General features: G+C 62.1%; 3 protein-coding genes across 4 annotated transcripts; 2 read left to right on the forward strand and 1 right to left on the reverse strand.

Annotated features, from left to right (window-relative positions):
- Positions 1–120: 120 nt before the first annotated feature.
- On the forward strand, positions 121–5,332 carry HEPACAM (hepatic and glial cell adhesion molecule). Its single transcript, XM_040616342.1, has 7 exons — positions 121–456; positions 2,784–3,125; positions 3,332–3,613; positions 3,722–3,815; positions 4,620–4,693; positions 4,778–4,848; positions 4,931–5,332. The coding sequence occupies exons 1-7, from the start codon at positions 372–374 to the stop codon at positions 5,216–5,218; spliced, it is 1,236 nt and encodes a 411-aa protein (XP_040472276.1). The 5' UTR covers positions 121–371; the 3' UTR covers positions 5,219–5,332.
- Positions 5,333–7,266: 1,934 nt separating this feature from the next.
- On the forward strand, positions 7,267–15,513 carry ROBO4 (roundabout guidance receptor 4). 2 transcript variants are annotated; one of them, XM_040616265.1, is made up of 20 exons: positions 7,267–7,388; positions 7,517–7,561; positions 7,677–7,955; positions 8,033–8,171; positions 8,246–8,373; positions 9,127–9,239; positions 9,354–9,573; positions 9,669–9,790; positions 10,155–10,326; positions 10,407–10,557; positions 10,645–10,775; positions 11,267–11,443; positions 11,526–11,820; positions 11,914–12,399; positions 12,487–12,879; positions 13,000–13,149; positions 13,264–13,413; positions 13,494–13,810; positions 13,928–14,062; positions 14,158–15,513. In XM_040616265.1, exons 1-20 carry the CDS (start codon positions 7,325–7,327, stop codon positions 14,301–14,303), a joined length of 3,813 nt encoding a protein of 1,270 aa, XP_040472199.1. In that variant the 5' UTR covers positions 7,267–7,324; the 3' UTR covers positions 14,304–15,513. The 2 variants fall into 2 exon arrangements, with proteins under 2 accessions (XP_040472199.1, XP_040472200.1); XM_040616266.1 differs by having other exon boundaries at positions 12,490–12,879; positions 13,925–14,062.
- Positions 15,514–15,530: 17 nt separating this feature from the next.
- Positions 15,531–27,322, reverse strand: ROBO3 (roundabout guidance receptor 3). Its single transcript, XM_040616335.1, is given in 22 exon segments — positions 15,531–15,784; positions 15,867–15,974; positions 16,055–16,181; positions 16,233–16,317; positions 17,400–18,102; positions 18,182–18,285; positions 18,364–18,760; positions 18,880–19,051; positions 19,180–19,292; positions 19,372–19,591; positions 19,673–19,794; positions 20,148–20,314; positions 20,401–20,735; positions 21,152–21,363; positions 21,461–21,632; positions 22,176–22,300; positions 22,386–22,513; positions 23,090–23,228; positions 23,307–23,427; positions 23,515–23,672; positions 24,452–24,778; positions 27,175–27,322. Coding segments are annotated over 22 exon segments (4,398 nt in total). The 3' UTR covers positions 15,531–15,569.
- Positions 27,323–27,906: the final 584 nt, after the last annotated feature.

Here is a 27,906-nt window from a genome sequence, read left to right on the forward strand (position 1 = left end):
AACTTAAGGGGATGCTTAGAGCCCTAAATCCCATGGGATTGCCCGCAGAGGGGATGGCGAACTTCAGCTGGGCTCAATGGGGAGACAGCCCCGACCTCGAGCATCTCCCCAAGACCAGAAATAGTGGGAGGGGGGGGGTGTAACGGGAGGAAAATTGCAAATCTGAGTGTTTTTTCCCCAAATAAATGCCAGTTCGAGGCCGCCGGGCAGGCGAAAGCTACCAGGACACAGGGCTCTATTGAGAAAGGAAAGAACAAAAAAAAAGAAGGGGAAAAAAAAAAAATTAGCCGGGCGAGGTGCCAAGCTGGGAGCTCCGAGGGACGTGCCCGGAGTGGGGAAGCGGAGCGATTCGGGGGGCGAGCCTACCCGAAATGTGGGGAGCGCCGGCCGCCCCGCGGGGTCCCCCCGCTCCCCCCTGCTTGCTGCCGGTGACCTGGCTCCTGGCGCTGCACGCAGGTAGGGCCTTTGCGCGTTTTTCCATGGGTTTTCCCATTTTTCCATGGTTTCTCGATCTATCCAGATGGAGGATGGCGGGTGGGTGGGCGATGAGGGTGGTGGTACTCGACGAAGGGGGGGGCTGGGGGGGGTTGCTGCGCCACAGAGCATCCCCTCCACTTGGGAGAGGGAAAAAAGGGGGGAAAATTGGGAATAAAAACTGGGAAAACACTTTTCCGGAGCCAAGCAGGTCCTGCTGGGGGGTGGATCTGGCACCGCCTCCCCCCCCCCAGTATCTCCCCAGCTTTTCATCTTCCCCCCAAACCCCTTTTCCTCCTTTCCCAGCATCCCCAAAATTATTTTCTTACCCATCCTTCAGCTTTCCCCAAAAGGCCATTTTTTCACCCCATTTCTAGGTTTGATCCTCTTCGTCCCATTCTGCTTCAGCCCTGGTCGCCTCCATCATTTATCCCCTAATTACCCACATTTTGGGTCTCGGTGAGCCCCAAACTGCCCCATCACGGATTGGCCAATGCAAAAAAAAATCCTCTGCAATATTTTTGCACCATTTTCCCAAAGTTTGGCCCCGAAGCCAGCCCCAGGGAGGCCCCATTTCCCCGGGATGAGCCGAGGATGCAAAGCCAAGCCAGCTGGTTTTGCACGCCACTGGTTTTGATTTATACCCTAAAAAAGCACCAGAGCTGCAGCCACAGCACCCCAAAAGTGCTGCTGTGCTTTTTCCAAAGAAATAGGGAATTATTCCACAAAATACTGAAGGGAATGAGGATTTTTGGAGCATTTTTTTTTTTCTATTTGTAGCAAAAAAACAGCCAGAAAAGCTGGGAGGTCTCCATCCCTAAACCAGGAATGCTGTAGGAAATGGGAATATTTTCTGACTTCTTAATTAACTCCTGAATTTATTACCCAAAGTGGAGCAAAAATGAGCCATTGGGTTAAAAAAGTCAAGAAAAGGTTAAAAAACAACGATATGGGGGTGCATGGGCTGCAAGGATGCATTAAACGCCACATCCCTATCCCATGCTGGGGTTTTTCCTATGGGGCTTCCCTGAATTTTTCAGGCTGGGGCATGTTTTCAGGGCTGAGCTCTGCGCTGCCAGGGAGGACGGACGGACGGATGCTGCATACCAATAGGTCCCATGACTTTTCGGGCTTGTTTAAAGCCTTTCTTGCTCCCGCTTTGCCCTCCCCAGCTGGTTTTCCCACTCTCCCCCCGCTTCAATATGGGGTTTGTTCGCTGTCGCATGACGGCATCCGGATGGGAGTCTGAGGATGGGACCCCCAAGCTGACAAATGGGGAGAAGAGGCTACGATATTTGGGGGACAGAGGCTGTTTTGGGGAGTCCTCCCCCCAAAAAAAATTTTTTTCCCATTTTTTCACTGCCTTTTTTGGCTGAAAACCTGTGATGAAGAGCAATGGAAGTGCACTGACCCCCGTGATGCAGAGGAGGGGGCTTTAACTAAAACGGGGGCTGGGGGTGGGATGCAAAATTCCCCCTGCCTCTGCAATTTTGGGGGCAATGCATGCATCTTTGCAAAGCATTGCAATGACCCAGGCACAGAAGGCGTCCCACCCCCCCATGCAATTTTTGGGGGCGATGCATGCATCTTTGCAGAGTCACACCAGCCTGGCTTGCAGGAGCACTCCCGCCTCCCATTTAGGTTTTTTTGGGGTGATGCGTGCATTTTTGCACAGCATTGCATCAGCCTAGCAACAGGAGGTCTCCCACCCCCCACGCATTTTTGGGAGTGACGGCATTTTGGGAGAGTGATGCATTTTTGCAGAGAGTTGGTTGCATCCACCTGGATGCAGGAGTGCTCCCACCCTTCATGCACTTTTTGGGGGTGATGCATGCATCTTTGCAAAGGGTTGCATTGACCCACCTCCTATGCACAATGCACTTTTTGGGGTGATGCATGCATCTTCCAAAGGTTTGCATCAACCTGGATGCAGGAGCACTCCCACCCACCCCTGATGCAATTTTTTGGAGAAATACATTCATTTTTGCAAAGCATTGCATCAACCTGGGTAAAGAATCGCTCCCACCCCATGCAGTTTTGGGGGCAGTGCCTGCATTTTTGCAAAGTGTTGCATTGACCTGTGGGCAGGAGGCCTCCCACCCCCATGCACTTTTCGGGGCCATACGTGCATCTTTGCAAAGAGTTGTGCAAACAGCCCGCTTGCACCATGGCTTGGCATCCCAGCACTGGTGATGCATTTTGAGGGTGCTCAGCACAGCTCCGGGAGGGGGTTCCCCATTTTTCTCCAGGCTCAGAGGATCAGGAAGCCCGCTTGGACTTGGCACCCCACTTTCTCTCCCCATCCCAAGGTCTGCTTGCAGGGGTGAACATCACCAGCCCCACACCGCTGGTCCGCGGCACGGCGGGCAAAGCAGCGCTGCTGTCGGTGCGCTACGCCAGTGCCAGTGCTGACAAGCCAGTGGTCAAGTGGCAGCTGAAGCGTGACAAACCTGTCACCGTCGTCCAGTCCATCGGCACCGAGATCATCGGCAACCTACGACCCGATTACCGTGACCGCATCCGGGTGCTGGAGAACGGCTCGTTGCTCATCAGTCCCTTGCAGTTGGCTGATGAAGGCGCTTACGAAGTGGAGGTGTCCATCACTGATGACACCTTCACCGGCGAGAAGACCATCAACCTCACTGTGGACAGTAAGCACAAGAAGGACGCCCAGTGGAGACTGGGTTCCCCATGGGTTGTCTTCCCCAACCTCTTTTTGGGAGGCCTTTCTCCAACTGGGAGGTGGTTCTAGGGGTTCAGCCACCTCATACAGCCAAGCTACGTCCCCCTTCCCATCCCCTGAGCCCATCTGTCCCCCAAGACACAGTGTCACTGTGGTTCCCCTGCTTGCCCACAGTCCCCATCTCCAAGCCACAAGTGCTGGTGGCCTCCTCCACGGTGCTGGAGCTCAGTGAGTTCTTCACCCTCAACTGCTCACACGAGAACGGCACCAAGCCTACCTATACCTGGCTGAAGGATGGGCGGCCGCTGAGCAACGACTCCCGCCTGCTCCTCTCCCCCGACCAGAAGATCCTGACCATCACCCGTGTCCTCATGGCTGATGACGATGTCTACAGCTGCCTAGTGGAGAACCCCATCAGCCATGGCCGCAGCGTCCCCGTGAAGCTCACCGTCTACCGTAAGCCACCTGTTTCCCACTCCCACACCCCCAGGGGCTGGCCAGCCCTTGCAGATGCTTCTAGCTAAAATTCTGGGGGGATTGTGCCCCCTCATTCCTCTCCCCAAGGCCGGAGCTCCCTCTACATCATCCTCTCCACGGGCGGCATCTTCCTCCTCGTCACCCTGGTGACTGTTTGTGCCTGCTGGAAACCCTCCAAGAAGTACGGCTGGGGTAACGCGGGAGCCAAAGGGGGTTTGTCTTATCCTGTCCTGTCTTGCCCCATCCTGTCGCGTCCCATCTCATCTCTTCCCATCGTACCTCATTGTGTCCCATCACACCCCATCACATCCTGTCCCTGTCTTGAACTATCCCATCCCATCTTATCTTGTCCCATCTTGCCTCATCTCGTTTAGTCTCATCTCATCCCATGCCATCCTGCCTTGACCCATCTGTCCCCTCCCATCCCATCTCGACCCATCTGAAACCAGGACATTGACCCATCCCATCCCATTGCACCCTGTCTTGATCCAAACCATCCCATCCCATCCCATCCCATTGCACCCTGTCTTGATCCAAACCATCCCATCCCATCCCATCCCATTGCACCCTGTCTTGACCCATCCATCCCATCCCATCCCATCCCATCCCATCCCATCCCATCCCATCCCATCCCATCCCATCCCATCCCATCCCATCCCATCCCATTGCACCCTGTCTTGATCCAAACCATCCCATCCCATCCCATCCCATTGCACCCTGTCTTGACCCATCCATCCCATCCATCCCATCCCATCCCATCCCATCCCATCCCATCCCATCCCATCCCATCCCATCCCACCCCATCCCATCCCAACCTGCCTTAGTCCATCCTTCCTGTCCAATCCCATCCCATCTCACCCCATCCCACTGCATCACATCTCTCCCTCACGGCAACACTGGGTCCCCTCCCCAGCCGAGCCGCAGGCAGTCCCCCCGCTGCCCCACCACGGTGCTGGTGCTGCCCCATCCCCTGTCCCTTCCCCAGGGAGAAGCGGCAAGCGGAGACACAACCAGCCTCAGAATATGCAGAGCAGGATGAGGAGCGCCTGAAACATGAGGGTGAGTGCCAGCCCTGGCGCGGCGGTGGCAGGTTGGGCATGCCAGCGCTGCCGGCGTGGTAAGCCATGCCTTGCCTCCACGCAGCCGAGGGCATCACGCGGAGCAGTGAGCATGAGCGCAAAAACCCAGTGGCCTTGTACATCCTCAAGGACAAGGTGAGTGGCCGGGAGCGTGCTGGTAGCACGCTGGCTCTGTGCAGCATGCTGCGCATGCTCGGCTACCCTTGGCTTTTGGCAGGACTCGCCGGAGGCGGAGGAGGATTCGCCGCCCGAACCCCGCGGCACGGTTGAACCGAGCTACACCAGTTCACCAGTGCCAGCAGCGGGGCGCTCGCCGGGGCCCGTGGGGCGCTCGACTCGTCGTTACCATCGCTCGCCAGCTCGCTCCCCCGCCTCGACGCGGACGCACAGGTCACCGCCGGGTTCACCGGCACGCTCCCGCGGCGCCCCACGGCTGCTGCGGACTGCCGGCGTCCACGTCATCCGGGAGCAGGAGGAGGCCAACGCCGTGGAGATCAGCGCCTGAGCAGGGGGGACATGTGCGCTTCGGTGGCGGTGAGCAAGTGGGGACACCAGCACGGCCCCGCTCCCGCCACTGGGCATCGTTCAGCTCGACGTAAAGTCACTAATTTGCTATTGATCCCACCCGGAGCTCCCCTCTTCCGTCCCCCCATCTTCCTGGGGCGCCGCTTTAATGGCTTTCTCGCCGGGACGAGCGTGCAGAAAGCGCACGGGCGTGCTGGGAGCGTGCAGGAGAGAGCGTGCATGCAGTGCATAAGAAGAGCGTGCAAGAGGGTGTGTACAGGGCGTGCAGAGAAAGCATGCACACTGCACAGAGCGAGCATGCAGATGGCGTATGAGAGGACATGTACAGAACATGCAGAGAGAGTGTGCACAGAGGGTGCAGGGTTAGCATGCGGGGAGCGTGCAGAGAGCCTGTGCACGGAGCATGCAAGAGGGCGTGCGTGCAATGTGCAGAGAGAGTGTATGCAGCACGGGCAGGGATGTCATACACAAAGCATGCGGAGAGAGCATGCACAGGGTGTTCAGACAGATCGAGCGTGCAAGAGGACTTGCCCAGAGCATGGGGACAGAGCACGTCTGGAACATGTAGAGAGAGTGCAAGGGAGCATGCACAAGGGTGTGCGGAGAGACCATGCTTGCAGTGCACAAACAGGGCATGCACAGAGCTTGCAGCTAACGCTGCATGGATTGTGTGGAAAGCATGCACATGGAGGATGTGGAGTAAGTCTGCATGCATGCAGAGAGCGTGCATGGAACGTGCAGGGCTGTGCCTGGCATTTGCAAGTGCGTGTGCCAGCATCGGGAGTGCCGTCCGAACATGCATGGAGTATGCAGAGGATCTGTGCAGAGTGTGCACAGGGTATGTGGAGAGAGCAGACTGTGCATGCGTTGTTTGCAAAGAACGTGCACAGGCCACGCAGGGAAAGTGAGAGAAGAGCACACGTGAAGCTTGCAAGAGGGTATGCACAGCGCCTGCGCAGAGCACCTGCACGCAGCACTTGCACAAGGCATGCCCGGAGCACACAGCGAGCATGCAAAGAGTGTTGCGAGTGAGCGCATAGGTGGTGCTTGCAGAAAGCATGCACGGAGCACGCAGAAGGGATATGCACTGAGCGTGTGAGAAGAGCACGCGTGAAGCGTGCGGCTACAGTTGTGCACGAGCGTGCCAGGCGAGCACACACGAGCGCCGTGCCCACCCGCCGCGGCGCACAGACCCAGGCACGCAGCCCCCGGCGCTGCACAGAGCTGGGAGCATGCTAGCACGCAAGCTCGCCCAAGCGCGCACACGTGCCGGTGGCCTCAATGGGGGAGCTGCCCCCTCCCCCCGGCTGCACTGTCCCCTCAACGTGGGCTCGACCCCCTGGCCTGAGCGCTGCCCCTCCGCCGCGCCTGGATTTTCTGTGAAAATCCCCCGTTTTGGGGGCGCGCACCATTGCCTCTCCCCCAGGCCTTCCCGGGAAATAGGTTTAGGATGAAAACCGGAGAGCGGCCGGCCAAACGAGCCAGGCCCCGGGGCACCCGGGGTGGGTGCTGGGGCACCCCGGGGTGCTCAGGGTGCGCTACTAACCAATAAACTAAACGTACTACCCGGCCGGTGACAGCACCCTTGGGTGTCTTTGTGGGACAGGGTGGCCCCTCCCGGGGTAGGGCGACACGAGAGGTGGGTGACAGCTGAGACTGGACGAGCTCAACGCACCTGGCTGGCACCCAAATTTGAGCTCGCAGAGCCTGGGAGACCCTGGGCCGTTCACTCTGGTCCCTACTGACGGTGTTCCCAGCTGAGAGCTTGTGTCTTCTTAATTCATCTTGAATTGAAGACGCTGGGGGTGGGGGGTGGGGGGGAGGAATTTCTTCTGACTAATTAAGCTCATTAACCACTGGCATCCCCAGCCCCACTGCCTCCAGGTGCTGCCAGTGCCATCATGCCTGGGCGTTCCCTCCACCATGGCTTGGCTGAGCTCTTTGCATCCACTCCCCCCCCCTCCGGCACTTCCCAGCCCCCGCGTCCGGCTATTGTCCCCCCCCATCCGGAGCTGGATCCGGCCCCTGTGCTGGCGGGGAGGGACTGGGATTTCTGGAGGAAGCGGGAAGGCTGGCTGGGGCCGGCATGGCGGGCAGCTGGACACTGGCGCTGGGCTTGGGGCTCTGCCTCGCCGCGCTGCGCCGGGGAGGTGAGTGTGCCCCCCAGGGTGGGTGGGGGGCAACACCCTTAATTCTGCCGACCTCACCCGTGGGAGCTGAGACCGTGCCCACTCGGTGCACCCACCGGCACCCCCACCGCCTCCTTGTCACCCCACAGGCTGCCACCCCCCCGGCGTGGCCACAGCACCCCAAACCACAGCTGGTAAGGACACCCTGTGGGGATGATATGGGTGGGGGGACCCCAAAGAATCCTGTGTATTCCCCCCCCCCTGCCATGGTGTGTCCCCCCCACCCATGGTGTCCCCTCCCCACCACAGCGCTGCGGGACAATTTCCGCCTGCAGCCGGGTGATTTGGTGGCCACAGTGGGCCAATCATTGGAGCTGGATTGTGTCCCCCCGTCGGGGCACCCTGAACCCCACGTCACCTGGAAGAAGGATGGGGTGACCTTGGACTTGGCGGGTGACAGGTATGTGGTCACCAACGGGAAGCTGCGGGTGGCACCTGCGCGACGGAGTGACTCCGGGGTCTACATCTGTGTGGCGTCCAACGCGGCGGGCAAGAGGGAGAGCCGGGGTGCCCGTGTCTCCGTCCTGGGTAAGCCAAGGGTCTCCCATGGGTGGTGGACATGTCATGGCCAACCTTGGTGCCACATCCTCGATGTCGCCCTGCAGAGAAGCCAACCATCGTGCGGCACCCGAGCGATGCCATGGCGGTGGCCGGCAGCACCGTGGAGCTGGGCTGCAGTGCCCAAGGTGACCCAGTGCCGCGGGTGCAGTGGCACAAGGAACATGGGGACCTGCCTTGGGGCAGGTAGGTGGTGGCAGGGTGGATGTGTCCCATCCCCAGGGTGGGGATGGGGCTGATGGAGAGCTGGTGACCCACAGGCACGAGGTGGATGTGGAACACACTTTGCGCCTCTACGCCGTGACACCCGCCGATGCCGGCACCTACGTGTGTACAGCACAGAGCCAGCTGGGCACTGCCGCCGCCACCACCCTCCTCCGCGTGGAGGGTCAGTGGTGGGACCTCTGTGACCTCTACCATCATGGGCACCCAGGGCCATCTGGGGGTCCATGCAAGGGCATCCATCTAATGGGGTTCATCCAAGGGGAGTCTGTCCAAGAGGGGTCCATCCAAGGGGAGTCCATCCATGGGGGTTCATCCAAGGGCATCGAGAAGGTCTGTTCAAGGGGGTTCACCAAAAAAGGGTCCATCCAACTGAGTCATCTAACGGGGTCTACTCAAGGAGGGTCCATCAAAGTACTTCTGAAGGGGAGGCCATCTCAGGAGGTCCATCTTAAAGCATCCATCCAAGCATGTCCATGTAAGGGGATCCACCTAAAGGGGTGCATCCAGTTGGGGTCCAGCCAAGAGGATCCATTTAAGAAAGTCCATTTAAAGGGGATCCACCCAAGCGGGTTCCTCCAGCAGGATCCATTTAAGGGGGTCTGTCCAGGGTGAGGGGTCCATTAAAGGGGGATTGAAGAAGAAGTATCCATGAAAAAGGTGAATCTAAGAGGGATGCATCAGTAGGGGTCTATCACGGGGTCCATCAAAGAGAGTCCATCCAAGACAGACCCATCAAAAGGTGTCTGTCCAAGGGGGTTCCATCCATAAGGGGTCCATCCAAGGAGTCCATTTGAGTGGGTCCATCCAGGGAGACATCAGGGTCTCCAGGCATGGGTGTCTGAAGTGAGCGCGTGGGCAGGCACCAGAGGACCCCGCTCCTGCCCGGCACTGCTGTTAGCATCCCTCTGCCCCACAGACCGGCTGCCGACGGGCCGGCGGGAGGCTGCACCGTGGGACCTGCTGGCCGTGCGGCTGCACCTGGACAACGGCACCGCGCTGCTCACCGCCGCTGTCCGGCTCCGCTGGCGGGTTGGTCTGATGCCAGGATGGCCCCACTGAAGGGGTGGGATGGGACACAGCGGTGAGGCTGGAGCCACGTCCCCAGGTCCCACCATGACTCATAATCTTTCCCATCCTCTTCAGATGCTGGTGCCAGCGCCGGTGCCGGTGGGCTACATGGTGCTGTACCGCTGCCTGCTCCCTGCCAGCTCCTCCTGGATCCAACATGACGCAGGCAGGGAGCTCAGCGCCATCATCCCTGCGCTCCGCAGGGGCTACAAGTATGAGTTCAAGGTCCGACCCTACATCGGAGGGACCCAGGGCTTGGACAGCAACAGCAGGCACCTCTGGATACCCGAGGAAGGTGCGTTGGGCATTGGGTGTCTCCAGGGATGTCCAGGTGGAGGATGGGGGGTTGGCTGGGTGTCCCAGGTGTCTCAGCACCCCTGTTTTTGGCAGTGCCAAGCGCGGCACCCCAGCACGTCACCCTGGGCCAGGCTGAGACGGGGAACGGCACCGTGGTTGTGAGCTGGGAGCCACCTCCTCCTGAGGCCCACAATGGCATCATCCGGGGCTACAAGGTTTGGGGTGACGGGGCGGGGCTGGGGGGCTCTGAGGTCCCATCCCAGGGGTCTGTCTAAGGGGGATCCATCCAAGAAGAGAGTCTGTCAAAGGTGGGGATCTATCCAAGGGTGGCCATCCAAGGGGGGATCCATCCAAGGGGTCAATCCAAGGGGGGATCTCAACAGGGGTTCATCCAAAGGGGCCAGCCAAGGTGGAGGTCGATCCCAGGGCATCCATTCTGGCAGCATTCATCCAAGGGAGCTCACCCAAAGGGGTCCATCAAGGGGATTCATCCAAGAGGGTCCATCCAAGAGGGACACATCAATGGGGGCCCATCAAGGGGGTTAATCTAAGGGAGCCCATCCTCTCGGTGCCTGCCAGGTCTGGTCCATGGGTGAGGGCTGGCAACACCCCATGAACAGGACAGTGGACGGAGGCACCCGCTACCTGGAAACCCTCCTCCCAAGCCCTGGGGCCGAATTCTGTGTCCAGGTGGCGGCTTTCAACAGCGCGGGACTGGGGGTCCCCAGCAATGCCACCTGCAGCATCCTGGGTAGGGGACGGGGCGTGAGGTGGGGTGCAGGTGGAGGTCAGAGGGATGGCACAGGGGTGACACTGGTGGGACCCTTGCAGGGCTGACAGCGGGGAGCACCAGGGTGGCCCGGGTGATGCGGCAGCCCGTCGTCATCGCAGCTGCCGGCTCATTGCTCTGGTTGGCCTTGCTCGCCCTCCTCCTCCTCCTCTGCCAGCGCCGTGCCAGGCAGGACGCTGCGGCTCGCCGCAGGTGAGTGGCCGTGGAGTGGGGTACACGGCGGGGGGGTCCCCAGAATGGTGGGGACGGGATGCCCTGACGGGATGCCTCACCCCACAGGCTGGTGGCTGGTGACTCACCGTGGCTCAGTGGTCCCTGGAAACCTGGCTGTGCACCCCAAAACCTCAGCAGCAGCAGCAGCCTCAGCAGCCGGCTCCTGGGCAGCGATGGCAGGGACCCCCACCCCTCCAGTGAGCCCCAGGGCTGGGACCCCCACCCGGTGCCATGGAACCCCCACCCATGTCAATGAGACCCTCACATGATGCTGTGGGACCCCCACCCAGTGCCAAGGGACCGCTGATCCCTCCAGAGAGCCCCAGGGCTGGGACCCCCACCCGGTGCCATGGGACCCCTACCCATCCCAATGAGACTCTCACATGATGCCATGGGACCCTACCCAGTGCCATGGGACCCCCACCCATCCCAATGAGACCCACATATGACGCCATGGGACCCCCATCCAGTGCGTAAGACCCTCACAGAGTGCTGTGGGATCAGCAAAAGGTACCCCATACTCCCACCCTATGCCTGGGATGCCCTGGTGCCATGGGACCCCCACCCTGGGTGCCCCCCATTGCCTCTTTGCAGGTAGCAGGGACCTGGGGACCGAGAGAAGAATAGAGGGGACAAGGGACACCCAGCTTAGCACCCATGGGTGCCTTGACCTCTCTCACCCTTCCAGCCCTGTCCTTGGAGCCACCAAGCCTCAGCCCCCCCACGCCCCCCACCCGCAGCACCCTCCGTGGGGGGCACCCACTGCCCCCTGGGGACACGGGATGCTGTGGGGGGGGGCACCCCGGAGTGTGCACCTCGCCCAGCACCCCGAACCCAGCACCCTGGGAGCACATCTGCAAGAGAGGTGGGTATGGGGGAGACATGGGGACACACAGGGGACACCAGGGAGGTGGCTCATGGTGCTGTGTCCACCCTCCCCTGCGCAGAGCTGCATCAAGTGCACAGCACCCCGCTGCTCACGGGTGGCCCTGGCCACATCCCTGTCACTGGAAGTGGAGGCGAGTGGGGGACGGATTTTGGGCTGGCAGCTGGGTGGCCTCAGCAAAGGGGACATGATGGTGACACTGCCACTGTCATGGTGGCTGGAGGGGACCGGCAGCAGCTGCCAGTCTTCAGCTCCCCAAAGCCGCGACGGGGCAGTGCCTCTCTGGCCTCCAGTGTCACCAGGTCACCAGCGACACCCCCAAGACCACCCCATGCCTGGCACCCACCAGTGACCCGGTGAGTCTGGGTGTCCCCACTCTGGGGACACGGATGTGTGCCCTGCACCCCAACCCTGTGATGCAAAAGCCACCGTGTCCCTTGCACCTGCAGGTCCCCGGCCACTGTGTGCCCCAGGGACATATCCCCGGTCACCAGGCGCCCCAAGGACATGTTCCCAGTCACTGGGATCCCCAGGGACATGTCTCCAGCCTCTCAGCACCCCAGGGACACGTCCCCGGTCACTGAGAGCCCCAGGGATGCGTCACCAGTCACCAGGCATCCCAGGGACATGTCGCAGGCCACCAGGCACCCCAAGGACCCATCACCAGCCACCAGGCACCAAAGGGACACAGCCTTGGCCACCAAGCACCCTGAGGACACATCCCTGGTCACCAGCTGCCCCAGGGACATGTCTGTGGTCACCAGGCAATCTAGGGATGCATCACCAGTGACCAAGTGCCAGAGGGACATGTCACCAGCTGCCAGGCACCCTGATGACACGTCCCCAGCCAGTGGGAACACCTCTCCAGTCACCAGGCTCCCTAGGGAGAAGTCCCCAGCCACTGGGCACCAGAGGGACAAGTTCCTGGCCACCAGGTACTGCAAGGATGTGTCTCTGGCCACCAGGCACCCCAGGGACCTCTCACTGGTGACCAGGCACCCAAGGGATGTGTTCCTGTCCAGCAGGTACCCCGGAGACATGTCACCAGTCACCAGGCATCCCATGGATAAATTTCCAGCCACTGCCCCCCCCAGGGACACATCACCAGGCACCAGGCACCCTGAGGAGATGTCCCCAGTCCCCGGGCACTGCAGGAACAAGTTCTTGGGCACCAGATACCCCAAGGACATGTCCCCATCCACCAGGTACTCCAGGGACGCATCACCAGTGACCAGGCACCCAAGGGACACATTTCTGGCCACCAGACACCCAAAGGACATGTCACCAGTCACCAGGCATCCCAAGGACACATCCCCAGCCACCAGGCACCCAAGGGACACAACTCCTGGCACCAGGAACCCTGAGGAGATGTCTCCAATCCCTGGTCACCGCAAGGACACATTCTTGGGCAGCAGGTACCCCAGGGACACGTCCCTGGTCAGCAGGTACCACAAGGATGTGTCCCAGGCCACCAGGTGCCCCAGGGACCAATCACCAGTGACCAGGCACCCAAGAGATATGTTTCTTATCACCAGGTATCCTGAGGACACATCACCGGACATGAGGCATCCCAAGGACACACCTCCAGCCACCAGGCACCCAAGGGACACATCTCCAGGCACCAGGCACCCTGAAGATATGTCCCCAGTCACTGGTCACCAGAGGGACATGTTCTTGGGCAACAGGTACCCCAAGGACATGCCCCTGGTCACCCAGAAGGACATGTTCCTAGACACCAGGCACCTCAGGGACCCATCATTGGTGACCAGGCACCTAAGGAACATGTTTCTGGCCACCAGGTACCTCAAGGACATGTCCCCAGCCACCAAGCACCCAAGGGACACATCCCCAGTTCCCGGGCGCCTCTCGCCAGCATTCAGTGATGGGTTCCTCACGCAGCAGCGGGTGGCTGAGGATCTGGAGATGGACCAGAACACCACCTGCCCCAGGTATGCCCTGTTCCCCTGGGACACCTCCATGGTGGTAGCATCCCCCGGTGCCAGCAGTGTCCTTGCCGTGTCCCCCACAGCCCCCCAGCACCAACCACATCACGGTCCTTCTCGCCACTGCACACATATGGATATATCTATGGGCCACCAGCCTCTGAGCTGGGTGAGGAGGAGGAGGAGGAGGAGGAAGAGCAGCCAGCAACGCGGGGCTCGCCAGAGGGGTCCTTGCTGAACGGCTGGGGGTCTGTCTCAGAGGACAACTTCGCCAGCGCCCGCTGCAGCTTGGTGAGCTCCTGCGATGGCTCCTTCCTCCTGGACGCCAGCTTCGCCCGGGCGCTGGCTGTGGCCGTTGATGGCCTCTGCTTTGGCCTCGAGGACACCGATGGAGCCTACGGGGGTGAGCGAAGGGTCCCCAGACCCCCCCTCTGACCCCGAGTATCATCACCTCCTTGGGGAAGGTGGCCCCATCATGACACCACAGTGATGCCACCACCTCCTGCCTTCTCCCCAGCAGGTCCCTCACCACCACCATCACCCTTGGAGGGGGTCTTCTCACCTGGGGTCCCCATCCCTCCCTGGGACTGGGGGACAGTGCTAGGGGTCCCACGGAGAGTGAGGACAGAGGCGGCCATGGGCATCCCACAGCATGGTGAGAGGTGCCCTGACGCTGGGGGTGATGGGCACCGGGGGCGGTGCAGGGTGTCATCTGTTGTGTGATGCTGAAAAATGTGCTTTTCTTTCCAGGTGGCCACAGGTCTGAGAGTGGCAGCCCCTGGGCCAGGGCAGGTGGCGAGCCAGGGACAGGAGGGACAGAAGCGTGGCGGTCCCCAGGGTGTAGGACACAGCAAAGCCAGAGTCCCCTTGGCTCGGCTAAAATCCAGCTTTATTAAGCGGTTCCCCAAAAAGGGGCTCTTTGCTAGCAAAAGCCACCCACAAAGGGTAGGTGGCACCAAGATGGGCGGGTGTCCCTCCTTCTCCAGCTTCCTTGTCCTCCCCAAGTCTCCCCATCCCTTCCCAGCGTCCTTCTTCCCCAGCATCCTCGTCCCCCCAGCCATCCTTGTCCAACCCAAACACCGTTGTCCATTCCAAGTGTCCCTGTCCTTCCCCAGGGTCATTGTCCCCTTGACCGTCCTCATCCCCGCTGACTGTTCTCATCCTCCTGACTGTCCTCATCCTTCCTCAGCATCCCTGTCCCACCTCAACCACCCCTGGCCCTCCCAGCTGTCCTCATCCCTCCTAAGCCACCTTGTCCCTCCTGAACAACCTTGTGCCCTTTCTGAGTGTCCTTATTCCTTCTAATCATTCTCATCCCTCCTGAGTATCCTTACCCTTCCTCAACTGTCCTCACCCCCCCAGTCTCCTCGTCCCTCCCTACCATCCTCATCCCCCTGTGACCATCCTCCTCATCCCTCCTTACTGTCCTTGTCCCTCCCAAGTAACCTTGTCCTTCCCAAGTGTCCTCTTCCCTGCAGTGATCCTCAGCCCCTGGGCATCCTCATCCTTCTGCAGTGTCCTCACCCCCCCCAACCTTCCTTGTCCCTCCCCCACATCCTCATCCCTCTGCAGTGTCCTTGTCCCTCCCATGTATGCTTGTCCCCACAAATGTCATCCCTTCCAAGCATCCTCATCCCTCCAGGCCACCCTTGGTCCTCCCCAGTGTCCTTGGCCCTCCCAATTGTCCTTGTCCCAGGGTCCTTGTCCTGCCTAAGCACCCTCCTCATGCCTCCCCAGCATCCTTCCCCCTCCCCAGTGACTGTCCTTGTCCCTCCCCAGCATCCTCATCCCTCCCAAATGTCCTTGTCCCCAGGATCCTTGTCCTTCCCTGAGCATCCTCCTCATCCCTCCCCAGCATCCTCATCTGTCGCGACTGTCCCTGGTCTCCACAAGCATCCTCATCCTCCTTCAAGCATCCTCGTCTCTCCCAATTGTCCTTGTCTCCAGGCTCCTCACCCCTCCTGAGCATCTTTGTCCCCCCCAAGGTGACTGTCCTTGTCCCACCCCGAGCATCCTTGTTCCCCCCTCACGCTGCTGCCCACGGGCTGCTGGCTCTGTGCAACCCTATTTGGTGCCACTCAGAAATTAAAAAGCATCCCTCCCATCCCCCCCCATGTCCCCATCCCCGTGTCCCCAACCCTGCCACCAGCTCGTCCTCTGCTTTATCGTTTCTCCTGCAACGGGCAGGGAAATGGGGGACCCGGGCGGCGGCGATGGCCGGTCCCTTCACCGCGGTCCCCTGGTGTCCGGCTGCGCCCTGAGCCGTGGCCGCGCGAGCTGGTGGAGCCGCGGGACGAGACGCTGCCCGTTGTGGAGCAGCTGCCGGACACCTGCCCGCGGGGCAGGCAGGAGGGTTTGCCATAGGGGACAACCTCATCTGCAAGGGAGGGGACAAGGGTGGGGTTCAGCAGTGACAACCCCCCAACCCCTCTGGCACGGGGTCAGCAGCTCTGGCTTACCACTGCGGGGTGGGCGATGGGTGACCTTGCGCTCGGCCCCGCTTGGATCCCGCTCTGGTGAGGGGCCGGGGGTCTCACCCGGTGGTGGCAGCGGTGGTGGCGGCAGGTCTGTGGCAGAGAAGAAGGAGAGGGCTAAGCCCACCATGGACACCCCACCCCGGACCCCCACATTTTCCCCCCACACTCACCTCCCAGCTGCTTTTCCCGGCGGTAGCGGCTGCATTTGGGCTTCAGGTGACTTTTTGGGGTCTCCCCACGGGTTTTCCCTGGAGGTGATGGCAGTGTCAGCACCCCCCCAGCTGATGAAGCCCCCACCTACCCAAAATGGCCCACCAGGGCTCACCTCTGCTGGGGGGGGCAGCGGGCTCGGGGCAGGTGGTCCTCGCCAGCATCCGGACTCAGTGGGGGACTGGGTGCCCGCGGAGGGGTGCCGGCACCATGGGGGGGTCTCCTGGCAAAGAGGGGGTGTAGGGTGAAACCAGGCTGGGGGCAGTGTGGTGGGGGACTTGGTGGCCACCACAGTGCCGGCACAACCCCCCCAGTGCCGTGCTGTGCTGGAGTGGGGGGTAACCATGTGGTGCTGGCACAGCTGGGTTGCACCTGAACAGCTGGACTTGCACAGGGCAGCTGGATGAGTGCAGTGGCATGGCTGGGTGAGAGTACCACAGCTGGATGGTAGGGCCACAGCTGGATCACAGCTGCATGGCAGGGTTGGCCACGACACGGCTGGCTCACAATGGCACAGCTGGCACACAGCTGGATAACGACTGCTCAACTCGATCACAGCTTCACAGCTGGATCACAGCACAGCTAGGCTGTGACTGCACAGCTGTATTGCAATGGTACAGCTGGCCCCTGATGCCACAGCTGGATTGCAGTGGCATGCCAGCATTGCAACAGCATAGCTGGATTGCAATAGCACTGCTGGACGGTGGCAGAGCTGAGCCGTGACAGAACAGCTGGATGTCAATGTCCCGGCTAGCTGGTGACAGCACAGCTGCATCACAACGGCACAGCTGGATTGCTATGCCATGACCAGCCCACAGCATCACAGGTGGATCATGACAGCATGGCCAGAGCAGAGCTGGACAACAGGGGTGGATGGTAACAACATGGATGGACCACAAAGGGACATCTGGAGCATGGTGGGACATCCGGACCCCAGTGGAACATCCAGACCCCAACGGCACGGCTGGACCTGACAGCAGAGTAGGGCTGGATCATGACAGCATGGCTGGATTGTGATGGGACATCCAGACCCCAATGGAACATCTGGACCCAAATGAGACATCTGGAACCCTATAAGACATCTGGACCCCAATGACACAGTCAGACCATGATGGCACAGCCGGACTGGATAGTGACAACACAGTGGGATCACAATGGGGACCCCCAGACCATGGTGGGACATCCAGACCCCAATGGGACATCCGGACCCTGATGGCACAGCCAGACCCTGATGGCACAGCCAGACCCTGATGGCACAGCCAGACCCTGATGGCACAGCCGGGCCCAGCAAGGCCCATCTCCTACCGGGGCAGGCGGGGGCTATCAAAGTTGCGGAGGCGGGGGATGTCCTCGGTGGCACAGGGTGATGGTGTCAGGGTGGCGGTGGACCGGCAGCCAGAGGAGGCAGTGGGCGAGGATGCAGCGGTGACACAGGGGACATCCTCACCAAGGTACCACTCCTCCGTCCCCAGCCTGCGGGGTGGGGGCCGTAGGGTGGATGCTGGGGGCCAGCATGCCCCAGCCCCCCCACACCCCCACACTCACCCTCTGGCTGCCTCTTCCTCTTCCTCCTCCTCTTCCTCCTCATCCTCCTGGGCGCACTGGCTGAGCTCGCTGGCTGAGGGTGGTGGGGGCAGCAGCTCTGTCCAGCTCACAGCCGGCGGTTTCACCGCTTGCCCCAGCTTCTTCCCTTTGGCCCCTGCAGTGAGGAGGGATGCTGGAGGGGGGGGGGGGGCTGCGGGGAGGGGACCGCACCACTGGCACCCATGTGTGTCCCCTACCCATCCCACCGCCCTACCGTGCTCGGCCCAGCCACGGGGTGCCTGAAGGGCTGGGGCATCCATCAGCTGGGGACCCCCCCCAGGGTAGGGGGTCCCATGCTGTGAGAAGGGACGGGGGAAGGTGCGGAGCTCCTCGCCGCCCGCCTCGATGGTGCTGTAAACCGGACCCTCGCTGGCCCCCGCCCCAAATTGCTCCGTCTGGGCGATGTAACGGGTGATGCCGGCATCTGCAGAGGGTGCCAGCGCCATCAGGGCTGACCGTGACCCCCCCAGTCCAAGCCACCCATTCCCGTGATGATCCCTCACCATTGTAGTATCTCTCAGTGTTCCCCAAGCCAGTGGTGGCACCGGCTGCCCCGCCACCGCGCCACGCGTCTGCCAGCCATGGGTAACCCCCAGCAGCGGCTGCCCTGCAAGGAGACAGGGTGAGGGGTGCTGCCGGTTGGCGCTGGGGGTCCCGGGGAGCGGTGGGGATACCGGGGGGTTACCTGGGGCTGCCGCGCACTGGAGCTGGGAAGGTGACTGCGGAAAGAGGTGGGGGTGAGGGCGGTGAGGGGCCGTGCCGGGTCCCCGCAGCACCTATAGGCTTACCAGTGGGTGTATAGGCAAAGGATGCTGGAAAGAGAGAGGTGGTGGGTGGCTGGTGGGTAATGGGTGCCAGGGTGAGGGGGGTCCCAGGGAGAGCACCCCGCGCCATACCGGCAAAGTGGCTGAGCTCCTTCTTCCTGCGGCGGCGGCTGTAGAGCCAAGCGGCGGCGGCAGCGAGGATGACCCAGCAGGCACCGCCGACACCGGCGATGAAGGCCGGCCGCCTGGCCACCTCGGCCAAACGCTCGGCCACGCTGCTCCCGCCCGCCGGCCCCACATCCTGCTCTGCCGGGGGGGCTGCAAGCAACATGGGGAAGGGGGACACACCGGCAGGGGTGCCGAGGAGCCGTCCCCAGCACTGAGGTGACCCCTGCCACCCCCACCCATGGGTGCAGCAGTGGTGACAAGGGACTCACCGATGTGGATGGGGACAGGGGCACTGCGGGCACCCACACCGGCACCGGTGGCAGCGGCGACTTCGGCATGGTAAGGGACACCGGGGACCAGTCCCTGCAGCACCGTCGCCAGCACGGTCCCCTCCACGCTCTGGTTGATGTGGAAACGGCTTTCGTTGCCCAGGCACCAAATCTGGGGGGGGGGGGGGGGGGGGGGGGAGAGTGTGGGAAACAACGTGGGACACCCATAGGAACACAATGACATGGTGTCATGGGGGGACAGAGGGGACCCGCCACGTCCCCGCCACCACCTGCCATTACCCGGTAATCGCGGATGATGCCGTTCTGCTCAGCTGGTGGCGGTGGCTGCCACGAGATGCGGACACTGGTGCCATTACCAACCACGCTGACAGCTCGCGGCGGGGCGCTGGGGGCTGTGGGGAGGGACAGGTGGGATTTCACCTCCAGGGTGTCCCCAGGGACCTCTGCCACCCCCTTCATCCCCACACTCACCTGCCTCGGGGGTGCGCAAGGCTCGCACGGCACTGTCAGGACCATGGAGGTGATGGAAGTAGGGTCGGACCTTGACCTCGTAGTCCTGGCCCCGGCGCAGGTCAGTGAGCAGGGCCCCCCGCTCCCCTGGCGCCCACACTGCCCGCGCCTCCTCCCAGCGCCCGCCACGCCGCCGGTACAGCACCCGGTAGCCCTGGAGGAAGGGTGCTTGGCGCTCCACCTGGGGACCCAAGGGGAGGGTGGGATGGGGGGGATGCTCGGCGCTGGGAGCCCTGTACCGGCAGCGCAGCACAGCACTCACAGTCCAGGAGAGGCGGACGGCACCCGGTGGCAGCACCACAGGTTCCTGGAGGTGCACGGCCACTTGTGCCAGCTCCCGCTGCACCTGCTCGGGGTCCAGCCCTGGCTGCGTGGGGCTGGCGTCTGGCAAAAACATGAGAGAGTGGAGGGCCATGGGCACCCCCACTGGTGTCACCAAGTGGGGATGCCATGGTGGTGCTACATTCCCATGGTGGGTCCATGGGAACCTCCGCTGGCATCACTGGGCGGGGATACACCCGAAGGTTCTGGGTGTGTGGACACCTCCATCAGCATCACCAAGCAGGGATGCACCCAAGAGTGGTGGGTGCATGGGCACCTCCATTGGTGTCACCAAGCGGAGATGGTCCCAAGGGTGGTGGGTGCATGGGCACCTCCCATCAACATCACCAAGAGGAGCTGCACCCAAGGGTGATGGGTTCATGGACACCTCCACTGGTGTCACTGCCAGGTCTCACCTTGGGTGCGCACGGGCTCCGAGATGCCGCTGGGGTCGCTGAGCCCGTAGGAGTTGACTGCCCGCACCAAGAAGAGGTAGACAGTGTCAGGGATGAGGCCGGTCACCGTGTGGGTCTCACCCTCCACGTCAGCTGCCACTGTCTGCCATGGGCCACCCACCGCCTGGCTGCCAGGGAACAGGGGTGACCCGTGGCGGGGTGGCACCAGGCCACCACGTCACCCCTGCAGCCAGAGAGGACACCGGTGTGATACCTGAAAGCCTCCACTATGTAGGAGGTGACATCGGTGGCACTGCTGTCCTTGTTCCCTTTCCAGCTCAGGGTGACACTGCTTTTGGTGATGTTGGTGACCACAGGGGTGGAGGGTGGCCCAGGGAGAACACCGGGCTCGGGGGAAGGTGGGGAGAGGTTGGATCCATCGCCTGCAGGGAGGTGCATGGAGATCTGGGGTGGGGTGGTCCGCGATGCCACGTCATCTCCAGCGCAGTGATGTCCCCGTGACCCACCTTGCACCTCCAGGGAGCTGCCCCAGCGTGTCTCGCCCACCGAGCTGGTGGCCACACACTCGTAGTGCCCAGAGTCCGTCACCTGCGAGGGGAAGAGCTCCTGCCCCATCACCCTGAGCACCCGTCACCTTGGCACCCGCCACCCTATGCACCCACCACCCTGAAGACCCCCCACCCTGAGCACCCATCTCCTTTGCACCCATTACCCCCAGTACTTACCACCCTGAGCACCCACCATCCCGAGCACCCACCTGCCCTGGGCACCCACCACCCTGAGCACCCACCACCCTGAGCACCCACCACCCCGAGCACCCACCACCCCGAGCACCCAATTTCCTTTGCACCCATCTGCCCTGGGCACCCACCTCCCTTTGCACCCACCACCCTGAGCACCCACACCCCCCCCCCCCCACCCCAGGAGCCCCCCCACCCCTGCAGTGCCCCGCCATGGGTGGTCCCAGGGTGGGTGCCCTGAGCCCCAGCTCCAGGCCGGCTCACCCGGAGGCCGGTGATTTGCAGGGTGCCATTCTCCAGCAGGCTGGCGCGGGGCTGGGCACCCACCAGGGTGCTCCCGTCCTTCAGCCACCCGACGCTGACCGGGGGGCCACCGCCCCCCACCCAGCAAGGAAGCCACGCCGTGGCCCCCACCGGCAGCACCGTCTGGTTAGCAGGACCCCGGCGGATCACCGGCGGCCGGTGCTCAGCCAGAGCTACCGCAGATGGGGGGAAAACCAGGAATTCCTCAGCGATGGGATGGATGCCACTCATGCACTGAATGCGCCCGTTCTCTGCCGGCATGGGACTTACCCTCTTCCACGTCCAGCCGCGCCTTGGCCAACACGCTGCCGGCCACGCTGATGGCCTGGCACAGGTAGTAGCCGGCATCGGCGGGCTGCACGGCGGCGATGGTCATGGCACCGCCGGGGCTGACCGAGAAACGGCCAGCGGGGTGTGGGGGCTGGCCAGGGAACAGCAGGGTCTGCGGGGGAGGGAGGGGCGAGAGGGCTGCTGAGTAGGGGGGAGGGCAGGGGATGGGGTGGGAATTGAGATGGGATGGGGATGGGGACTGGGGTGGGATGGGGATGGGAATATGGACACAAGGATGGGATGGGGACAGGGATGGGAATTGGGACAGGGATGAGACTGGAATGAGGACAGCGATGGGATGGGGACAGGGATGGGAACTGGGACTGGGATGGGATGGACACAAGGATAGGAATTGGGACAGGAATGGGAGTGGGATGGAAATCGGAACAGAGATGGGAATGGGATGGGGATAGGGATGGGAATTAGGACAGGAATGGGAATGGGATGGAAACAGGGATGGGAACTGAGACTGGGATGGGATGCAGGCAAGGATGGGGACTGAAGATAAGGATGAGAATTGGGACAGAGATGGCAGTTGGGACAGGGATGGAATGGGGACAAGGATGGGAACTGGGATGAGATGAGATGAGATGGGAATAAGGATGGGGAAGGAATGGGGATGGGGACAAGGGCAAGGATGAGGACAGGGACAGACCTGGCTACCCTCCTTCTGCCAAAACACGGCGGGCGGCGGGTTGCCCTTGCTCTGGCACTGGAAGGTCACGCTCTGGCCGGGGGCAACAGTCTGGTCACGGGGCCCGGTGACGAGCTGGGGGGGCACTGCCACACCGCAGGGAAAGAGGAGGGCTTGCCTGGCTGCTTTGCCAGCACCCATGGGTGCTCCCTCAGGGACCACCCCCCTTACCGTGCACAGTGAGGGTGCCTGACGCCTCCGACCTGCCCACGCTGTTGTCGGCCACGCAGGTGTAGGTGCCCTCGTCCTCCGCCCGCAGCCGGCTGATCCGCAGGGTGTTGTTGGGCAGCACCTCCCACCTGGGGGGGAACCCCACGAGGCCGCGGCGCCGGCAGGGTGCCGGGGCACCACGAGAGCGCAGGGTGCCGCAGGGAGGCGGGATGCGATGGGGATGTGGGATACGTTGGGGGTGGGGGTACGACAGGGGTCTGGGATGCAAGGGAATTGGGGGCTGCAATGGGGCTGCAGGATGCAGCGAGGATGTGGGATGCAGTGGGGATGTGGGATGCAGTGGGGATGTGGGCTGCGTTGGGGGTGGTGGATGCAAGGGAAATGGGGCTGCAATGGGAAGGCGGGATGCAACGAGGATGCGGGGTGCGATGAGGATGTGGGATGCATTGGGAGTGTGGGTACGATGGGGGTGTGGGTACAGCGGGGGTCTGGGATGCAAGGGAAATGGGGGCTGCAATGGGGAGGCAGGATGCAACGAGGATGCGGGATGCAGTGGGGATGTGGGATGGAGGATGCAACAGGGATATGGGATGTGATGGGGGTGCTTGCAGCCATGGGGATGCGGGATGCGACGAGCACACCAGACCAGCAGGCAGCGACGCCACCCAGCCGCCCCCCAGCCAGCCCCCTCACCCAGCGCTTACCTTCCCGGTGGCATCTCGCCCTCCTCCTTGCGCCAGCGAGCCACTGGCCGGGGGTCCCCCACCACCTCGCAGGGAAACTCCACCGTCCCCTCCACCAGCACCGCTTGGTTGAGAGGCCTCTTGCCGAACGCCGGGCGCTCTGTGGAGCAGCCATCAGTCCTGCCGGGATGGCAGCCACCCACAACACCCCAAAAAGGACATCCCTGTCCCCACGCACCGAAGACCACCAGCTCTGCCGGCTCGCTGTCCCTCTCCCCCACCACGTTGGTGGCCACGCAGACGTAGATGCCGGCGTCGCTCTTGCGGGTGCTGGCCAGCATCAGCTTCCCACCGCGGATCTGCCGAGCAGTCCCACTCAACCGGGGTGGGGGGCTCAGACCCCCCAACCCAGATTTTGGGACCACCACCCCCTATGTATCCCTCACCGTCAGGCGCTCGTCCTTGTCGCTGAGCCGGGCACCATTCTTCTTCCAGGAGACACTGGGTTCAGGGTGGCCGCGGGGGGGGACGCACTCCAGGACAGCTGGTTCACCTGCCGCCACCACCACGTCCCCGGGGGGCTGCCGAAAATCATCCCGCAGCACTGCGGGGGGGGGGGTGTGGGGGGTGTGTGCATGATGTCAGCTCTGCCTCAGTTTCCCCACCCCTGCACCCCTTGTGCTGGGGATCCCCCCCCTTTCCCCCCATGGAGATAATAAAGCTTAGCAATGCAGGACCTGGGTCTGACCCCCAAAGCAGGATGTGACCCCCCCCAAACCTACCCCGTCCCCCCCGAATAACCCCTGGTGACCGAGCTGAGCGCTCATGCTGGTCTAAGCCTGGTCTGGATTTAACCCCGGCATCATCCCGGTCCTGGGTCTGACCCTGAGCCGCGGCTCAACCCGGAGCCATCCAGCAGCCAAAGCTGGGGGGGGGGGGGGCTGGGGGGAGCACCAGGGACAGTGTTTTCATTGATTTTAATTTGTTTTGATTAATTTTCAAGTATTTCTGATTAATTTCATTAGTTTTCACTTATTTTCATTTCTTTGCATTGATTTTCAATTATTTTCACTTCTTTGTGCTTCTTTCCTTTTCACTTTCATTCACACACATTTATACTGATTTTCACTACTTTTCATTTCTTTTCACTTATTTTCAATTATTTTCATTTCTTTTCACTCCTTTTCTTCTATTTTCACTTCCTTTCACCTCTTTTCACCCAGCAGCCTGGGGGGTTTGCAGCCCCTCACCCCCACAGCTGCCTACGTGGTAGGCTCAGCGGTGACACCAGACTCCCCCAGCCCCCCCAAATCCCCGCCCCCCAACCCAAAACGCCCCCCCCAGCCCCAGCACCTCCCCATTGTCCCCCCTCCAGGGACTCACCGGCCACCTCCAGGGAGGCATTCCTGCTGGTGGCCTCCCCCAGGTAATTCCTGGCCACGCAGACATAGACCCCCTCGTCGGGCTTCCCCCGGCGGCCGTGGAGGATGCGGAGGAAGAAGAGGGACCCCCCCGGCAGGAGGGTGCGGTGAGAGCGGGGGTCCTCCCGGTCCGTCTCCACCCGCTCCCCATCTTTGTACCACTCCACTGCCGGGGATGGGCGCCCCTCAGCTTTGCAGCTCAAAGTGGCCGGTTCCCCCTTGGAGACCAGGAGATCCGTGGGATGCTCCACAATACGGGGTGCTGTGTCCTCCAGCTGAGGGTGGGACCCTGCAGGAAAAGTAAGGAGGGGGGGGTGTCCCCACTATCCGCCCCTTGCTCCCAGGGAGGTGGGGAGGGGGGCCTTGTGGGGGGTGAGCATCCTCCATCAGCTGGGGTTTTTGGGGCACCATCCCCTGCTTTGCTTGGTGGGCAGGAGGTGAGATGAAGTGTGGCCAGGTCTCAGCTGTGTGCACCCCCCCAGTGCAGGGTGGGAGCGGGACTGGTGGGCGTCAGGCCTCAGACACACCAGGGGATGGGGACAGGGGGCCAAAGCAGCTCTGCTCCCAGTAGCGCCACTTTTCTACCCATTTTCCAACTGGGCATTCCTGGGGAAATGGGACTGGCGCTAAATTCACCCAAAAAGGGGATTTTTCCATCAGCTGCAAGTGACAATTTTCTGTAGTGGAGCTGGTGACTCCGTGTTACAGAAAACACTTAATTTTAAGTTTAAAAAAATATGTTGTGTCTGTGGGGTTGTTTCAGGAAAATCCCCACCGTTAAGGCACAGGAATTAATGAATGCTCATTAATGCTGGGATAATTAATACTCATTAACGCTGGGGTCTAACTGGCTGGGTCCGGATGGCATGGCCCACCCGTGTCCCCAGTGCCACCCACGGCTGGCACTGCAGTTCAGGCTGTGGTCACTGAGTGTCACTGCTGTCCCAGACACCAGCTGCATGCACACGCACATGTAAACGCACACCCAGGCATGCATGTGCATTCACACGCGTGCAGCTTGCACCCACACGTGTGTGCATGCACATGCACCCACGTGCATGAACCAGCATGCTGCCAGGCAGAGGCAGGTGTGTATGCACCACCGCGCATTTGCACATGTGCATGCACTTACACACGTGCACATGCAGGTGCACATGTGTATGCATGCATTTGTGCAGGGGCATGCCTGCATGCACATGGACATGCAGATGCATGCACACGTGTGCATTCACACAGGGGTGTGCATGCACGCACCTATGCACACACAGAGGTGCACACACACGTGTATTCCCACAGGGGCACGTATGCACACACAGACATGCACTTGCACACACATTTGCACATGCACACGGGTGTGTACATCCATGAACATCCACACACGCATTCATGTGGGTTGCACAAGCCTGTGCTCACCCACATCCCTGCATATCCACACATGCACACACATGCACATGCATGCCCACTGCACACACGTGTTCCCCCATTTGCACACGCACACACGCATGCACACACGCCCTTTGCCTGCTCCTGGCCCAGCTCCTGAGCATCACAGGGTGGCAGGGGGATGGCTGCGACTTGGGGCACCCTGGGCAGGCGGGATGGGTTGCCATGGGGATGGGATGCAGCTGCCATGGGGACGAGGAGGGATGCTGCGGGGTACTGGGTACCCCGTGGGGCAGCAGCGGGATGGGGTGGGCGCAGCGGGGAGCAAAGGGGCCGCAGCTGGGCCCAGTGGCTAATTGGGATGACCAGGGGGTCAGACCAGGCCCCCTCCTGTGCCTGGGTGGTTGTGCTGGGGCGGGGGGTCCCAGGGCGGGGTTGGGGGCACCCCCCCTCTCATCAGACACCCTGAGACAGCTGGAGAGGGAAGTTCAGACTAAAAAGAGAGAAAAAGCTCAAAAAGCCTTAAAATTCAGGCAGACACCCCCTCCCTCACCCAGAGTACCCATAGCTGGCCCGGGCTGTCCCCCTGTGCCCTCCCACTCCATCCCAGCTCGGGGATATAGGGATGGTTTGGGGACACCAGGCTGGTTTAGGGACACTGGGGTCCTCCCAGCTCAGGGTCTGGGGGTTGGTTTGGAGACACAGGGAGTTTGGGGGTAGTCCTGGTTCCGAGTCTGGGAATTGGTGTGGGAACAAGGGGACAATCTGGGGACACAGGGTCAGTCCTGGTTCATGGTCTGGGGGCCAGTGTAGGGACATGGGCCAGTTTGGGAACAGGGGTTAGCTCCTGGTTCAGGATCTGGGGACACAGAGCTGGCTTGGGGACACCGGGATGGTCCTGGTTTGGGGTCTAGGGGCCGGTTTGGAGACACGGGGTTGTTCCCAATTTGGGGACGGTCCCGGTTTGGGGTCGTGGGGACTATCTGGGGACACGGAATCACTCCCAGTTTGCGGTCTGGGAACCCGGCGCTGGTCCCGGTGGGGTCTCGGCTGGGGCTGAGGGACTGCGGCTATTGCCAGCATCACCAGTACACCGGGACCAGGGGCACCAGGACAGTGGGACACGGGGATGGTGGGACACCCGGACAACAGCAGCCCGAGACCACGGGATAGCGGGACACGGGGACAGTGGACCCGGGGACGGGACAGAGGGATCCCGGGACAGCGGGGACACAGGGACACGGGGATAGCGGGACCCCAGGACAGCGGGACACGGGGACAGCGGGACCCGTGGGCACGTACCGTTGCCGGGGCCGAGGCCGGGGTGGTGCAGCGCGGCGATGCTGCGGTTGATGCCCAGCAGCAGCTGGGAGGAGTTGGAGCCCTCGGCCCCCAGCGAGTCGGCGAACAGGTTCATCTGCAGCAGCGTCTTCAGCAGGTACCGCAGCATCCTGGCTCGGCTCGGCTCGGCTCGGCTCTGCTGAGCTCGGCTTTGCCCAACTTGGCTGGGCTCAGCGCGGTCCGACCCAGCACGGCTCAGCTCGGCTCAGCGCGGTCCGACCCAGCGCGGTCCGACCCAGCACGGTCCGACCCAACACGACTCAGCTCGGCTCAGCACGGTCCGACCCAGCACGGTCCGACCCAGCACGGCTCAGCTCGGCTCGGCTCAGGTCAGTCTGACCCAGCGCGGTCCGACCCAGCACGGCTCAGCACGGTCCGACCCAGCACAGTCCGACCCAGCACGGCTCAGCACGGTCCGACCCAGCACGGCTCAGCTCGGCTCGGCTCAGGTCAGTCTGACCCAGCGCGGGTCCGACCCAGCACGGCTCAGCACGGTCCGACCCAGCACGGTCCGACCCAGCACGGCTCAGCTCGGCTCAGCACGGTCCGACCCAGCACGGCTCAGCTCGGCTCGGCTCAGGTCAGTCTGACCCAGCACGGCTCAGCTCGGCTCGGCTCAGCACGGTCCGACCCAGCGCGGCTCGGTTCGGTCCGGCTCAGCGCGGTCCGACCCAGCGCGGCTCAGCTCGTCTC

Source organism: Falco naumanni, chromosome 16 (assembly GCF_017639655.2).
Source record: "Falco naumanni isolate bFalNau1 chromosome 16, bFalNau1.pat, whole genome shotgun sequence".
Taxonomy (NCBI): domain Eukaryota; kingdom Metazoa; phylum Chordata; class Aves; order Falconiformes; family Falconidae; genus Falco; species Falco naumanni.